The sequence below is a fragment of the Tachypleus tridentatus genome, chromosome 13 (assembly GCF_004210375.1).
Source record: "Tachypleus tridentatus isolate NWPU-2018 chromosome 13, ASM421037v1, whole genome shotgun sequence".
Lineage (NCBI taxonomy): Eukaryota > Metazoa > Arthropoda > Merostomata > Xiphosura > Limulidae > Tachypleus > Tachypleus tridentatus.
Genome location: NC_134837.1, coordinates 94,754,666 through 94,771,737, shown reverse-complemented (window position 1 = coordinate 94,771,737; position 17,072 = coordinate 94,754,666). Strand labels below are relative to the sequence as shown.

General features: G+C 29.7%; 1 protein-coding gene across 1 annotated transcript in view; it reads left to right on the top strand.

Moving 5' to 3' along the window:
- The window catches only part of LOC143240197 (PIH1 domain-containing protein 1-like), a 33,320-nt gene extending 20,537 nt beyond the window's left edge, over positions 1–12,783 (top strand). The window contains exons 6-8 of the mRNA XM_076482267.1: positions 8,394–8,574; positions 9,538–9,681; positions 11,442–12,783. Of these exons, the coding sequence (XP_076338382.1) occupies positions 8,394–8,574; positions 9,538–9,681; positions 11,442–11,489 (373 nt within the window). The 3' untranslated portion in view covers positions 11,490–12,783. The remainder of the gene's footprint in view (positions 1–8,393; positions 8,575–9,537; positions 9,682–11,441) is intronic.
- The last annotated feature ends 4,289 nt before the right edge of the window (positions 12,784–17,072 follow it).

Genomic DNA, 17,072 nt, shown 5'->3' with positions numbered 1-17,072 from the left:
ACCCTGAGTTAGTTGTCTTACTCTTGTTACCAGTCTAGAATATTGTCTTATTTGCTTGATATCAAACTTATTTGTATGTAATAAGGTAGGAGTGTCATAATGTAGATTTACTTGATTGTGGCTGACTTAACCTGTAGGATTAAACTCCTTTAAAAGGAGTTCTCACCTTGACTTCAAAGGTCCAAGATAACCTGGTAGCAACTCTAGACAATTAAAAGTTCAAAATGTCCCCTAATAGCTTTCAGTCATTTTCAAATATAACAGCATCATCTGTGTCTTTTAAGACCAATTTTCTGTTGGTAAGTTGAGTCTTTAGCCTTTACAAAATTACATTTCTTTTAGACTGAAATATGGCTTGGTTACTAAAACTTGATAAATATAATGGATTTCTGTGATATTGATATAGTTTTTTTGTTTTTTTTTAGTTATTCAAATGTATATATTCATGTAAAAGCTAAGAAAATGATTCAATTTACATACAAAATTTCTTAAGACTTGGTAACCACAAAAAGCAATAACCAGGCACAAAGGGTGTAACTAAAAGAGATAATTGTTTGCTTTACTTCTTTATTTGCTGTTCTGTGTTATAAGAAAAATACACTTAAGAACTTGTTTGTAAATACTAATAATCTATACACATGTATAATGCATAACAATTGAAATGACACTTTTTACAAAATACTAATCCAGTTAAACACAGCTAAGACAGGTCACTTTGTAAAGACTAAAAATTAGTTTTATACTATTGGATACAGTAACATGAATGCATGTGTGCTGCATCATTGTAACTTTTGTATTGTTAGCCAGGCACACCAGAAAGGTCACTATAATAAATATATATATAAACTTATGTTATGAGATGTAAGCTATGTAGTCTAAACATTTGTTTTTGTTAATTTGTAGTCATTTTAGAATATAAAAGGCATAATTTATATTTATTTCCTAATTTTGTTTATGGTGGTTACAATATTGGTCAAACAGACCGTACCCATACAGGGGTCATTTTATGTCATATCATCCAGGGGACTGCAGGTGACCTCCACCGAATGCCTTGGAAAAATTACCAAAGATTACATCAAAATCTCTAATAGTTTTGATTTACAGCCCTGTAAAATGTAGTTTGTATGTTTTTTTTTATTTTTGGCAAATTCATTTTTGGGCAACTTTGGCTGCTTAAAGCTGCAAGATTAATGGTGGTAGAAGGCTGAAATTTGCTACACTGACTGAATTAATCTTGCAGAATTCAAAAATGGTCTCAAATCTAGTTTATCTCTCTTAGGATTTGCATAGTGAGGCTGTAAAATCACCTGAAAACCCAAAATTGTAAAAAAACATTGGTTTATTTAATAATCCATAGCTCTAAGACTTAATATGATACAAAGCCGAATTTTGTTTTCAAATTTTCTATAACATACCAGTTGATAAATCAGCAATTGTTGTAATTAAAAGTCTCTTAGATCTCCTATAAAAAAATGTAGTTGCATGCAACTTTTTATGATTTAGCTAAAAATAGCCCTACTTCAGGCCACAGTTTGACTATGTCACCAGTTATTCAGCCTTTTCAGAATATGATCTACAATAAAAATCAGGATGGTGTTCAAACTATTTTTTGAGTTATAATTTTTTAAAGTATCCTCTGACCATACATTGTTTACTTGAAAAAAACAACAACTTCAATTCAGGTGTGTTACTGTGTGCAAATATATCCATACAGTTTTGAAAAATACCTGTCAGAATTTTATGAATCCAACTGAAATATTCTAACCAGCATTTCACAATGTTAAATGATGAAGTTGTAAGAAACAAGAAAGAATTAATTCATTTCTGAACAAGTTTATTGGCATAACTACTTAGATCACATGGCAGTGCAAATATGTTGTGTATGCATTACAATTACACAGATATGGCTGAGTTTAAGATTCATAATATAATAAATACAAAGGTAAATCAGACACAAAAAGCACAGTGCTACAACAGGGGATAACTGAAAAAGACTACATTCACACCAAACTACAAAAATTGTAAAAATAGAATGTTTCAAAAACTGTTTGGTGATAGATTAGCCAAACAACATCAAATAAACATTGCTTTGTTCAGACAGCTTGAATAAATTTCTGAAATTCGAGTTTGATCATGTTGAGATCACTTTGACTTAGAACATAGTGGTGAGCACTACTGCCTTGCACGGTAGATGCACTTATCAGACAGAGAATATGTTGGAGAGGAATCCAGCTTTCATCTTTACATGACCTTGCAGGCCATGAGAACAGTTCATTTCTTGATTTCTTCATAAATGACACCAACACATCAGAATGTTCATCTGATCTATCTTTTATGTTTCCTACATACCATTCATGATCGTACATGTATGCCACATATTTCCCTGGCTGATAATTATCATTAGACCCTATTTGAGCTGCTGCAGCATCACTTTCACTGTTACTACCAACAGTTACAACTGTGTACACATCATCATCTGATATCCTTCTCATATACAATTTGTTGGTAGAGTGAGGAATAAAGCTATGATGTGACCTAATACCTGCCACAGTTTTGCATTTTTCATAGCACTCAATTAGATTAAACTTCACACAATTCTGCAGAAATGATTCATGATTGACAAGAAAGAACTGAATGCCCTGAATGTGGTCCTTTGCCCAATGGTACATATCAGAGACACTTAAAATTTGATAATTTATTACTTTACACAACCTTGCATTTTTTGAAGATCATGTTCAAGATGTAAGAATATATGGTAAAGGCTGATTAGAATATTTCAGTGGGATTCATAAATTATTTCACAATTGTATGGATATATTTGAACACAGTAACACACCTGATTTGAAGTGTTGTTTTTTTTTCAAGTGAACAACATATGATCAGAGGATACTTTAAAAAATTATAACTCAAAAAGTAGGTTGAACACCATCCTGATTTTGTTTGTAGATCATATTCAGAGATGTAAGAATATAAGGTAAAAATCTGAATAGGCTGAATAACTGGTGACATGGTCAAATTGTGGCCTGAAGTAGGGCTCTTTTTAGCTAAATCATAAAATGTTCCATGCAACTACATTTTTTTACAGGAGATCTGATAGACTTTTAATTACAACAATTGCTGATTTATCAACTGATATGTTATAGCAAATTTGAAAAATTCAGCTTTGTATCATATTAAGTCTTAGAGCTATGGCTTATTAAATAAACCAATTTTTTTTACGATTTTGGGTTTTCAGGTGATTTTACAGCCTCACTATGCAAATCCTGAGAGAGATAAACTTGGTTTTAGATCATTTTTTAATTCTGTGAGATTAATTCAGTCAGTGTAGCAAATTTCAATATTCCACCACCATTACATTACTCTTGCAGCTTTAAGCAGCCAAAGTTGCCCGAAAATGAATTTGCCAAAAATAAAAAAAACATACAAACTACATTTTACAGGGCTCTAAATCAGAAACTATTGGAGATATTGATCTAATTTTTGACAGTTTTTTATTATATGGGTAGATGAGCACATGTGAATTATTTCATGGCATTCTGATGGGGGTCACCTGGAAAAATTTCCAAAATCTAGATGATTTGACATGGAATGACCCACAGGTATTTGCTTGTGAAAATAACAGATAAAATATAATAGTTTTTTTGTAAGAAATGTTTGATAACTATCTGGAAATTATAAGGATTTTGCATGTAATATTTGAAAATTACTTTGCATATTCCTATCCAACATGCAAAAAGAAAAATGGCCTGAGAGGAACATTTCTTAACAAATTTTAAGACTTAATACAAAAAAAACTGATATTTTGTGTATGAAACATTGTAATGTTAACTGAGAATCTGACAAATGTTGGAAATATAGACTTACTAATTTAAAAGTTATAGCATGAAAACTATAACAAGCACATAATGTTTTTTTCAAGTTAGTCTCAGGTACCATGCCTGTGTTGAAAGAGTTAACTAATTTTATAATAATTTGGTAATTAAACTAAAGCTACTGAAAAAGCATTTGAAATTATATTGTTTAGAAAATGAACTGATTCTGTTTGCATATGTGAAAAGAAAACTATGATAACAAGGATAGCACTATTAACATTATGTGTTCAGTATTTGTTTTCTACAACTAATGGTAATATTAAGTTTATTGTATACATGTGATTTCTCAAAAATATATAAACTTTTAAATTAGGTTTTGAATGATTACATTATAAAAATATATTTTAGATCATACATAGACTTATTAAATAAGATGTATTAATATTGCAATTTATTGATTTCAAGTAAATAAAAACATGCAAAATTAGTCATTATATTTTAAGGGTGAAAAGCTGAAAAACATTCAGGGTTACCAGTACCAGGAGCTTATAGTAACAAGTTGCAGATATTTTTTATGTATCATGGTTTACAGTGGGAAGGTTTGGGTACTGTAATTTAAAAAGTTTGGACAGTCCAATGTTGCAAAAAGTGAACAAAGTCATTTATTTTAAGCTATCGGCACAACAGTGTTTGGAATCACCAGTCTCCTGCCTATTTACAATAGCTTAACTGATTGTTAGTTAGCAAATAGCAGGAAACAGATTTCATGAATCTTGAGAGTGAGAAGGTCTGCTTGGTTCTTGTAGTTGAGCATATATGAATGTCTTTGGTTGCTAATGATGTGTGTAATATAACATTCTTGAATGTGAATTTTGATGCAGAAATACTGGTGAAAATGCAAATTTTTTGTGCTATAAAAAGAGAAAATTTTACTTTTCCATAATATGTTCACACAGTATTAGATCTAATTATAAAATATAATGTATAGGATTGTAATGAATTATCTTAAATAAGAAAGCACAGAGATTATTGAATGGCCTACAAGAAGTCTTAATCTAAGTTTCATAGATAGCTTTGTCAGCATCTACATCATTGTATTATTGTCCCACCATACAATGCCAGAATTCTAGACAATCTAAAGACTAATGACATAGTATCCTGCCTGATATTGTCCATGGCCTGATCATGTACATGGTCAATGTACTGCAAGTATATTATAAATGAAACCCTGATTTTAGTTCTTTGTTCATTTGGTTGAAAACAAAATCTAATTTTAAGTATTTATTTTATTTTTTAGAATAGTTAGGTAGTTAGTTACTCTTCACAATTTTTAAACCAGGTACTTGTAAACAAAGTATCTCACTTAAGAATACTGTAACACTTAAAATTTAGTATGGAAGGTGAAGGTATGGTTTTTTTTTTTCCATAAACTAACTGACAGAGATATGTTTGAGACAGTTTTAGTAATATATAAGCAAATATTTCAGCAGTTACAACCTCTTATCTATTTTGACATTTTGTTGATTTTCATTATGTATAGAACATTAAACATGAACTCTAACACACAATTCAAAATAAATAATTTTCTCCAGTCAACTAAAACTGAAAGAGGGAAGCAGAAGTTTGTTGATAATAATTAATAGCACCCCAAATAACAAAATATCAAGATCTGAAAATAGAGAAATGATTAAAATCAATGTGGTTAAAAAATTATTCAGTTCAATGGTTTTCATCTGAAGTCATTTGGGCAAAATATTAACCACATAGTTTTGCTATACCTGTAATGATTTAAGCTTTTTAAGATTTTGATACTACCTAATCTACAAACAGTAAGGGTCCATTTGGTTTTTCAGGGTTATATTTTCTCATTTACTCATGAAAAGTAAGAATCTGAACCTTCCTTTATCAGAAAATCATAGATTTCCTATTTAAACTCCTGTAAAGTGTTTTATGTCTCAACTACTGAAGACAGCAACTCATTTCTTAAGTCAATAACGATGTTAGCAGAATAAAACTGTCTTAAATACATACTAGCTTGTCTTTTTCCAAATCTTAAATTATGGTTCTCTCATCCTATTACTCTAAGAATATAGAACTAAGAAATCAAACATATTTTTTAATCTGTTGACACCTTGGATAATCTTATAAACTTTAATAAGATCACATCTTACCCTTATTTTTGTCAAGATTAAATAGGTTAAGAGATGTTAACCTGTTATTTTAAGTTAACCATTACATTCCTAAAATTATTCTAGTAGCCACTGTCTGAACCCTTTTCAATAAATCAGTATTCTTTCTTTGATAAGACCAGAACTGTACAGTGTTTCGAATTAAGGCTAACTAGTGATTTGAAAAGAAATGTAGTTATCTCATTTGACTTTTAATTAGCATATCTTTAAATATGTCCTAAAGCTCTATTAACTTTACTACTAGCAATACATGCCATTACTTCAATGGCTTGAGTGATTATCCACTAGGTCAATATCCTATTATTTAGTCATGCTGTGGAGGTAGTTACCTTCTATATGAAATGCATGATCAAAATTATTTTAGCTCATTTGCATTTACCTTGCACTTGTCAGAGTATTTATCAAACCTGTTTACCAATTGATCTAAGTCATTCTAGAAATACTGAAGATGTTGAAGTATTACAGAATACTTTCTGTCAAACAATATTGTCAATATTACAGTCAAACAAAACTTGTTACTAGTGGGGTATCTTGGGCATTTGCTCTTCAATTTTATTACTGGACTTCATTAATAACAACTTTTTGCTTTCTCCCATCTAATCATCCTACAATGCATTTAAATAGTTTTCCCAAACTGCTACTGATGTGTTGGTGAATCCATGTTAGGTTTTATCAGATACCCTACAAGTGAGACTAACTGGCCAATAATTACAAGGGTAATTATTTCAATACTTTGGTAGCTGCCCACTCTATACAAATCTAATAAAAATGAAAGAGCTTTGCTTATAAAAACATTGAAAAAATTCAACAATAGCATTGCTTTAGCATCCTTTAAGGGCCCAATTCCCATTCTAACATGTTGCTTATATTTAACATACTTAAAAAATTCCTTGTTGTTAGTTTTTAGTGTTATCAATTGGCTGTTTTTCTAAGCTTTTTGAATTTTTTTTTCACCTTTTCATAGCTTTATGAACCATCCATTTTAGTTAATGAAAAGTGAATTATAATTTTTTTACATAGTCAACTAAGAGTCATACCTGTATAATAGTTACTTGTGAGTTAGCTGTAATTATAACAAAAAACATTAAGGTTTTACCTATTTTAAACAGCTTGAGAGGTATATAATTAATGTCATCCAATTTATATTTTACTTGGTTCTTAAAAGAATAAACATTATAACATTGGAAATGTATAAAGATAAATAGGTTTTGAACATTTGATGGACATTTTTGTATTTACAAGCAAATGAATAAATAAATGGATAGATGAATCAGATTACAGTGAAAGAGATTGAGAAAAGGTAGACTAATGGACCGATTGCTCTGAGCATTATAAAAATGCAAACAAAACAGAACAAGGAAAAAATTACATACAGTTAAATAATCTGGTTAATAGAATGAGCAAAATGAGATGAAGTGTCATGTGTAATGTCAGATTTTAGGCTAAATTAAAAGGGGGAAAAAAAAGATATGTAGATAAAGTTTCCACTTGTTTGTGTTGTGTATAAACTGAAAATATGCATCTCATCATTTTTAAAAAATAAAGTTCTTTTAGTGAAAATGTTGAAATATTGTGTGTATAATTTTTTTTCTGTATTTTTTGCTTATCACCAAATATTAGTTACTTCTTTATCATTAATATATATTCTTTGACCAACAAAACTTGTGTTGCATTTTGTGTGACAATTTCATGCAGTATTCAATTACTGATAATATATTAGTTAAATATTTGCATTCCAATAGTTTTGTATCATAAATTCAACCTAGCTTTCATTTTTATTCTCTAAATTTTAGTACAGGTAGCTGTGTTTTGTATTAAGGTTATAGTTGAACCTGTACTTCCATCCTTGAACTGCATAGTATTTAAAATGTAGGGCTTCATATGGAAGAAAATTTCTATCCTGATTCATGATTTTTGGGCTTAGGAATTCCCTAACTGGGCATAGCAGTATAATCATTGGATAGCTATATGGAGAGAAGGGTGTTACATACACAGATTACACTTTTGATGTTGAACAATATCCAGAGGGGAAAAAGCTTTATGGTTGAGTTTAACAAATATAAAATATTACAGATCAACCTCTCGTCTGAGTAAAATAAGTAGATTAAATTGTCATCCTTGTTTTTGGCAGCATCACAAATAGCTAACCATGAAAGAAATGTACATTATTTTGTTAGATGTTCCACTGCAATGATATTATTTGTTTTCTTATTTGGTAAACCCTATGTTTGTAACCTGTTTGTTGACAAATTCTCTGTATGAATACCACCATCATACTAATTGTTTAAAACAGAAAAAATTATATAAGTAAATACTTTAGCTTGCATTACTGTTAATAACAGTTTTTGTTAGTATGATTTTAGCTTGGTTTTCCATTATTTTATTCATATAGCAATGAACCAAATAAACCTTCATCCTTAATAAAGGAGGAAAAGATAGATACTGGAATTAGATGTGAAATATCTGATAGTGGCAAAAGAAAAAATGTTCCAGTTCCTGAGTTTAAAATTCTCAAAGAGCCAGTAGAAGGACATCCAGAGTTCCTAGTAGCCAGAATTCAACTTCCTGAAGTGGTAAAATTCAGTGTTTGAACAAAAGGGTTTGATAATGGTTGTTTATTTTAAACTTGAGTCTACAAATTTTAATTAATAAAAGACTTGAAATTTGTAAGTTCAGCTAAACTTTTATGCAGTTGTATCAGATCTTTATTCTGCTATGTTTTGAACTAATATATTACTATAGGTATATTTTAGTTAAAATATTTGATATTTGAAATAAATGTTACATTCAAAATTTAATTAAAATATATCTTTCTAATCTATTTCAAAAATTTTATGCCAGTAAATACTGTAGAGGTTTTATTAAAATATTCATATAGTTAATTTGATACATGATAATTCAGACAAAAAATGTATGATCTTTAGATTTTGCAATGTCTAGTCATCTGAAGTTTATACTGTATATTATCACTTTGTTCTCGTGTTTATGGCTTGCCTACCAATAAACTATATAGACATAAAGTTTAAAATTTTGTCTTCTCACCAGCTTAAAATTATGTATATTATATACTTCATATAATGACAGCACATTTAGAACATTAAAAGTAGTCAACAAATCTACATTCCAGAACTCTCATATACAATGTTGCCCTTAGATAAGAGTCCCACTACTTCCATGATATTAAATAAATTGTGTATAGATTTAACATTCACCAATGGTTATTTATGTTGTACTTTGTTATCATACTTAATTAGTACTTTAAGAATTTGTTTTCATATTTAACATTGCCAGTTGTAAACATTTGAAAAAACTAATGTAATTAAAATTTGTATACCACTTATTTTGCAGTTTTTATGATGTCATTAGAAGGCAAACAGCCTCACAACAGTAAAGATAACATTGAAAATAAGCTAGAATGATTTTAATGATACTAGGGAGGTTTGTGTGGTGACATAAATGATAATGTATCAATCAGTATAGTTCTTATTCATTTTAATAAAAGAAAAAACATTCTGACTATGATTTTTACCTAACAGAGAAACACCAAGGACATAGAACTGGATTTGGGAGAAGACAGAATTTTACTCAAAGTTCAGCCTGATATTTACTATCTAGATGTATTTATTCCTTACAACATACAGCAAGAGGAAAGTGGAGCACAATTTGATAAGCAAAGCAAGGTGGGTTTTAGGAAAAGAAATACTGAAGCAGATATTGTTTTTTTACTTCCTTAGGTTGAACTTTATCTGCTGTTAAATACATACAGATTTTTCTTCAGTAAAATTGATAAGCATTCATCTTTTTTACTTTGCAGAAATAACTACACACCTTTTATTTATTGAATTTTTAGCTGTTGCTACAAATGCTGAAACTTAAGTAAATACAGTTGCTTTTATGTTTCTTAATAGTTATTACTCAAATTATAAATATTTAAGTTCAAGCAAAGAATTTGAAACTTTTAAGAGATAGGTAAAGTAGACAAATTATTGTTAGTGCTATTACTCACCATTAACCACAGATTCTCACTGTTGTCAAGATTACATATCTTTTGAAACACTTTGCAGAATATTTTTGTCCATTTTTAAAATTATACCTCAAAGCACTGGCTGGATATATTTTTAGTTTTGAGTACAGGAATTATTTTTTAATGTCATTCAGCTTTGACTCATTACATTGCTTATTTCTTACATAATCTATATTAAATTTCTTCTTTCTTTCTTTTTTGCTATGGCCTTAGAAATACAAATTGAGATACCTGTTTGGAAACAAACACAAAATCAAAGAAGCTCTACTTATACACCAACTAAAACCAAAATTAAAGTAATATAAAGGAACATCTTTATACCTATACTAATTAATAACCTAACATCCACCTGCAATGCCTCCTACCTGTTTATACTGTCATCCCTAAGATGTGTGTCCCTCAACAGTGGCATTCAAACTCTCTCTTGTAGATGACCTCCCAAGGTCGAAACGTTGTTCCTTCCTTATCAATAAAAGTGTTAATACCCACACCAGCCATTCTGAGATGCATTTTTATTTCAAGTTGGTTTCTTGTTATCAAGAACAAGGTACCTGTTTTTGTCTGGGTTATGAAATAAAGAAGTGACTGCTATGATAAGTAACAAAATTTTACCATTCATACAATTTATTTATAACATTATTACAATATTTATTATTTCCTCATCGTAATTTTTATATTAGAAATCACTAAAGCATTGGACTGTGCAATGGTCAAAGTAACTTTGTAAGAATAGGTAACAGTCAAAGTAGTGGCAGTAAGGTATGTTTTATGTTACCTGCTTTCAACATCCAGCTCTTAATGTCCTCCCACACTGTGTCAAGTTATTAATTAATTGATAACTGGCCACCAAAAATGAAAGGCCACCAATCAAAGTGCAAGTGGATATACTTTAAGAAATGGCTTTTCATATCAGCCTTATTTTGGTTGTTGGAGTAAGACCTTTCATGTATTATGGTATTGTCTCATTGCATTTTCCCATAGAAAGTGCTAGTGTATTGTTCAAGTGATATATATATAAAAACGTTATGCATATGTTGTGTTATAGAAATTTTAAAAAAATTTTGTTGGTCTAAGGATGTGATGTTTTATGTGAATAAAGATAATGAATGCTCAATAACAACAATCATGGGATGAAACCAGTTGTGAACTGCTATTAACATGCCTCTTATTCCAAACTATCGTCCCACAAAGTTTGATCGAGATTGAACCAACAACCTAATGGACAGGTGTACACACAGATCCAACATTTCTGAAAATGATCATAGACATTTTAATCCTCTTTTGTCTGTTTCTTATTGTAATTTTCCAAGGTAATTATTCTTATTAGCAGTATTTATAAGCATTTATCAGATATTAATTATCCTCTCTCAAAGTAATTTCATTTAGCACTGACCTCAGATTTTTTTTTTTTTTTAGGTTTTGACAATAACAATGCCTGTGGTTCCACTAACAAACAAGAGTTGATATATGCAGAACTTCCACCAGTATCTGTGATAACATTTCCATTGTTTGTGGATAGAAGTATTCTTGACTATTCACCAGAAACGTTTTATCTTCATAATAACTGTATGAAAGAATATAGTTTCTACCTAACAGTTGTTACTTATAAGTTGCTACACTTATGGACTAATTGATTAAAAACTGATTTCATTTCACTCTATAGATAAATATGTTAGCTCAGAATTGGTAGAGATTTGATGTGTTAATGGTTCCATATGTAAAACGTGCAAGAGATCAACATTATTAAAAACATTTTTGAGCATGGTAATGTATATTCTACTAAATTCTATAAATCTTGATTTTTTTAATCCTTAAGAAAAAAGAAAACTGAGGTTGGGATTAAATTATTTGGAACACAACATTTTAGAATTATTTAGTAGAATATCATGTCAGTCAGCCATATATTTTTTAGTGTATTATTACAGTTACTTAAGTTGCAAAGTTTATTACTTTTTAATTACAAGTTTCTTAACTGTTTTTGTTCCATCCCAAAACTACTTCACTAAAGATATTTGTAATTTTCTAAGCATTTTTTAAATATATGGACACTGCCTAGGCCCATTCAACCCAGCTTGCTTATATCTTAAAATCGAGTTTCTAATATGTTAGATACTTGTACATGTTATGTGTCGTAATAAAATAAAAACCAAGCAATAAGACAACTGGACACTTTATACAACACAAAAACCAATACTTAACATATTTTTTCATTACATTTCCTCTTAAATTTAACTTATAAACTATGTTTTGATGCCAATCTCATTTGTGTAAGTAGTAAAAATGTTATTTAATAAAAAATTTGAACATAACATCCCAAACGTGCACTTTAACCTCCAGGAGTGAAAAACTTAATATTGCAATGACTGTTTTGGGGCTTGAGAAATCTCTGCCAGTTAAAATGCCCTCTAATATATATACTATTTAATGAATGTTTCCTGTGTTTGTCAAAAAAATCTTATGTACTGTATGCACTTTCTCCTCCCAAGAATATCTTACCTGTTTTTTCAGTGCAAGCAGCATAAGATAAGAAATGCCAGTCATGTTCTAAGAGTACATTCCTGGTAACAAAAATAGATTAATAATGTTGCCAATTACAGCAACAAAATTTTTTTAAAAAAAAACTTCATTCTTAGAGTTCATAATCTTCATTTCATTAGATAAATATATTTTAAAAGGTGCTAGCTCAGTAATACAAAAGGGGAACTTGCTTTTCTAATATATCTCTTTAATGTAGCAATAAAGATTTTCTTCCATTTCACTGTTTTTACTGAAAAGCATTAATTTTCTCTAACTTCATTAGTTATATCACTTCCCACATGTAATTCTATGTCACAGTAAGCATTATGAATATAATACAATCCATTGAATATGAAGAGTACAAGAACAATATTAATTAAAATTCAGTTTAAACTTTAAGTACATTGCAAATTTATTTAACAGCAATTGCTCATGAAAATTTAATTCCAGATCCAGAAGTATTCCTCATAAATGGCATCACAAGGTGATGCTAATTGTGTTGGGATTACTTACTTAATCTGAAATCCTCACACATCAGTAGCACTTGAATACATTCTTGTAATATTAATGCAAACAGTTTTGTAACCCCCACCCCAATTTCATTTAAGGCATCCAGTGCAGGAAACTCCTTGTCTCACAAGTTAACTGTTCACTCACCAAAGTTTGTGAAACTGGTTCTATGGCCAGTTACAAAAGCAGTGGAAGATTTTGAGGAAATGATGTTTTGATCATAATTACCTTCTATTAGCAACTTGTAAAACTACAAGAAGCAAAAACAAACAAAAGTGTTCTCTAGATTATAAAACATCATAACTTTGAAGCCCCACAATATTTCAGTAGATGACCACAGTACAGTGTAGAGTTTGGCAAGTGATTTGTGATGCAGGAAGAACTTTGATGAACACTTCACATTGGTATTTCATACAGAGGAACAAATATTTTATGCAAATTGTGTAATACAATGTCATAATTGTATCACACTAAGTTACAAGAACAGGATCAGGTATGGCCTAATATGTTACACAAGTAATAAATAACTTTAAAATATTAAGTGTTTAGAAATACTTAAAAGATTAGACACTGAACTTCAGAAGGCTACCAAGATATTTTCAAGAAATGTTTCAGCACATTGGTGTACCACCTGGATCCTAACAGATCAATATGATTTCATCAGCATGTGGCATACTTTGGTAGACTTTTTTCAGTCTGGGCCTATAAGCCTCATCAAACACTAGACATTTGTCACATGCCCAGTAACTTAGATTTTAAGCACAGTGTCACCACAAGTGCAACAGAACTGAAAGAGATAGATTCCATTATAATGTCAGTGGTGCACATTTCAAATAGATATAAGGGCAGGGTCTTAATAAATATGGTATTACCTTTTTTTTCATCTTTTCATGGTTTTTTTCTTATTTTTATTTTAACTGGGAAGAGCAGCCACCTTCCCACAACTGTCTGCAGACAGTGAAGGGTGATAGAGTTGTGGACTTGAGCACCCACATATCATTCTTTTAATTTCTAAATTTCCAATCTTCTTATGTGAGATCAGGGAATTAGAGGTTAAGACTAATAGACAGTATATCCCTACTGCAATGTGGGTCCCAATTCCACAGTAACCTCCAAAACCTAGGATACCTTTTATACTCCCACATTGTAGCTTGTACTCTAGGCTCTTTTTAAAAAAATATGCAGTATATTTTGTTTAATTTTAATGTGTTTTGTTTATGGCTTAAAAATTTGTGGTTATAATATATATATATATATATATAGTAGTTCACAACTTTTACATTACCTTGTAGACTAGAAGAAGGTCTGTTGAAGTTTACATTAACAAAAGCTAAGTTTATAAGATCAAAAATACCTGCTATATTTGCTGCTATGTATTTGATTAGTTATTACTATAAACAGATATAAAAATATACTTTTAGAGGATCCATATAATCCATTGGAATATTTAAATAATTTCTTTCATTTTTATCTCAGGTACAAAAACTTTTTCTGATGAAAAATACCATACTATATATGAAATAAAGAAATACAGCACACAGTAATGGATAAACAAAAAAATGCTATACACCAGTACAGCTGTCCTTATATTGCTTAGGATATGTTTAAATGACACACATCTAAGAAACAGTTATATTTCATGAAAATATATATAATGACAATGACGTATTAAAACCATTGTGATAAAACTTGTGCAAGAAGATACAATGATTAACAAGTTGTTCAAATAATTTTTTTTATCTTTTCAAGCTAGGCTACTTGACTTGCAGGGTTGAACCCTGTCCACAAATATGCTTCTTGTTCTGTTGTGAGAACATTCTAATGTGACGGTGAATCCAACTATTCATTGTTAAAAAATAGTCCACTAGTTGGTGCAGAATGTGTTGACTAATTGCCATTCATGTAATCTGTCACTTCAAAATCAGGAATGGCTGGTGCAGATAGCCTTCATGTAGATTAGTGCAAAATTCAAAAATACAATTTAAATTTCTTTTGTTGTTGTTTTTCTGACCACAGAACAACAGTTGAATGATTGAAGTTTCAATAACAGTAATAATACATCAACAAAATATAAGCAGCACTCCAAATGTTTAACAGTAAGGTTAGTACACTTTAAACTGGAAAAAAACTGCATCTCTGATTATTTTCAAAATGAATAATTTGTAGATTTTAATTTGATAATAAAAGTAATACACAACTTGAAAGTACTAAGTTTTGAAACATAATTCAAATTTTCATTTTTTAACACCTTAAACAAAAGCCATCAAATTAAAAAAAGAGGTGTTATGAAAACACCATCAAAAATCTAGATTTGTTTTTAACAACTGGAAAAATGCTAGCTATTAAATGGATTTTTAAATGTAGTTTAAAATATTATTACCATAATTATATGGAACATCTTTACAACTGAACTCTCTACATTCAGATTTCATTTTATTCCACATGAATTTAAAAATAAAATACACAGTGGCTCATTTCATTTAACTTTCACCACATGTGGACAGTTATGTATCTATGTGACAAGTTTATGTAAAGCTCCAAGACAGGATAAAACAAAAGTAAAACCAAGAATAATCCTATGAGGTGTTTCATTAATAATTATTTTCCAAAATACATGTTTCAAAGATTAAACTCAACTTTTAACTGCATACAGCTATAAAGGTAAGACTCAGTTCTATTTTTTCTACAAATACAAGCTAAGTTAAAAATTAAACTTTTTCTCCTGTTAGCTTTGCTTTTAGAAAATATTTACAGATCAAAATCAAGGATTAAATTTCTGAAAAACATTGGAAGTAATATTTTGATATCCCTAACACAGGCCAGTTTTATTTCAATGATTATACAGAAATTCAAGTACAATTGTGGTGTATTAACAAATAGTCATTTAGCATTTCTTTGTTGGTTTTTTTTTTTTGTGTGTGTGTGTGTGTGTTCTACTCACCATGAGTATCGAAACCCAGTTTTTAATAATAATTTATCTCAATAATTTTATTCTGCTGCACTAAACACTTTTATCTCTGTGAAAATGTAAAAGTTTTGCCCCATTTTAGGATATTTATTTAAAGAAGATTATGGAAAAAAACAACTAATAATGCATACAGAAAATTTCACCAGTTAAATTTTTCCAGTCATGTCTGCATCATTTTTCTGCAATATTCAGTAGTACATTTTCTTCAGCCACCATTTACCATCAATCTGATCACATTATTTAGTGATCAAAGTTCATACGCAGTCTAGATTAAGTCACTGCACAAATGTCAACTGATCATTTTCTCAACAAAACAAACATACTTAACAACCATGGAGCAACACAATCATGGTGAAGTCAGCATGACAATTTTCTAAGACTATATTTACTTAACCCACCAGAGCTACCAAACTCAACCAACTTCTTGATATTAATGTACACTTTCTCCAATTATTGGAGTCACTGATGCCAATGATTCATTCATACTACCAAGATGTGTGTTGTTAAACAGAAAGGAAAATCACTCGCCTTTCTTTCAGATATGTAGTTGTTGTTTTTTTTTTATAAAGGTGTTAAATTTGTCAAAAGATACCTAAACTTTACAAAAATCAACTAAATACATAAAGATAAAATATTTGAACATTTGCTGGTTGTAGATAACATTTTAGTGAGGTTTATATACAACCAATGTCAACAGAGGACTTGCATTATCATGTGTGTAAATGTGTTTAGAAACACAGACTACAGTGAGTAAAGGTTTCTTTCAGAAAGTTTATTTCTTATTAAAATTGTTCATTAAGGTGTACACAAATAAAATATTGTTAGCTTTTACTTCATACCCTTTATTTCAATGGAATTTGCACCTGCACTAGAAACAAAATTTATAGCAAACCTCTATTTTTATGTCATTATAGTGTAAGTAATATATACCAAATATTTTCTTCACTATACCTTTTCAATATATATTTGACTACAGTAGTAATTTCTCATAAAAACAAGTAATATCAAAACCTCTAATTCTACCATTTTGTTATGTCAAGATTAACAGGTTT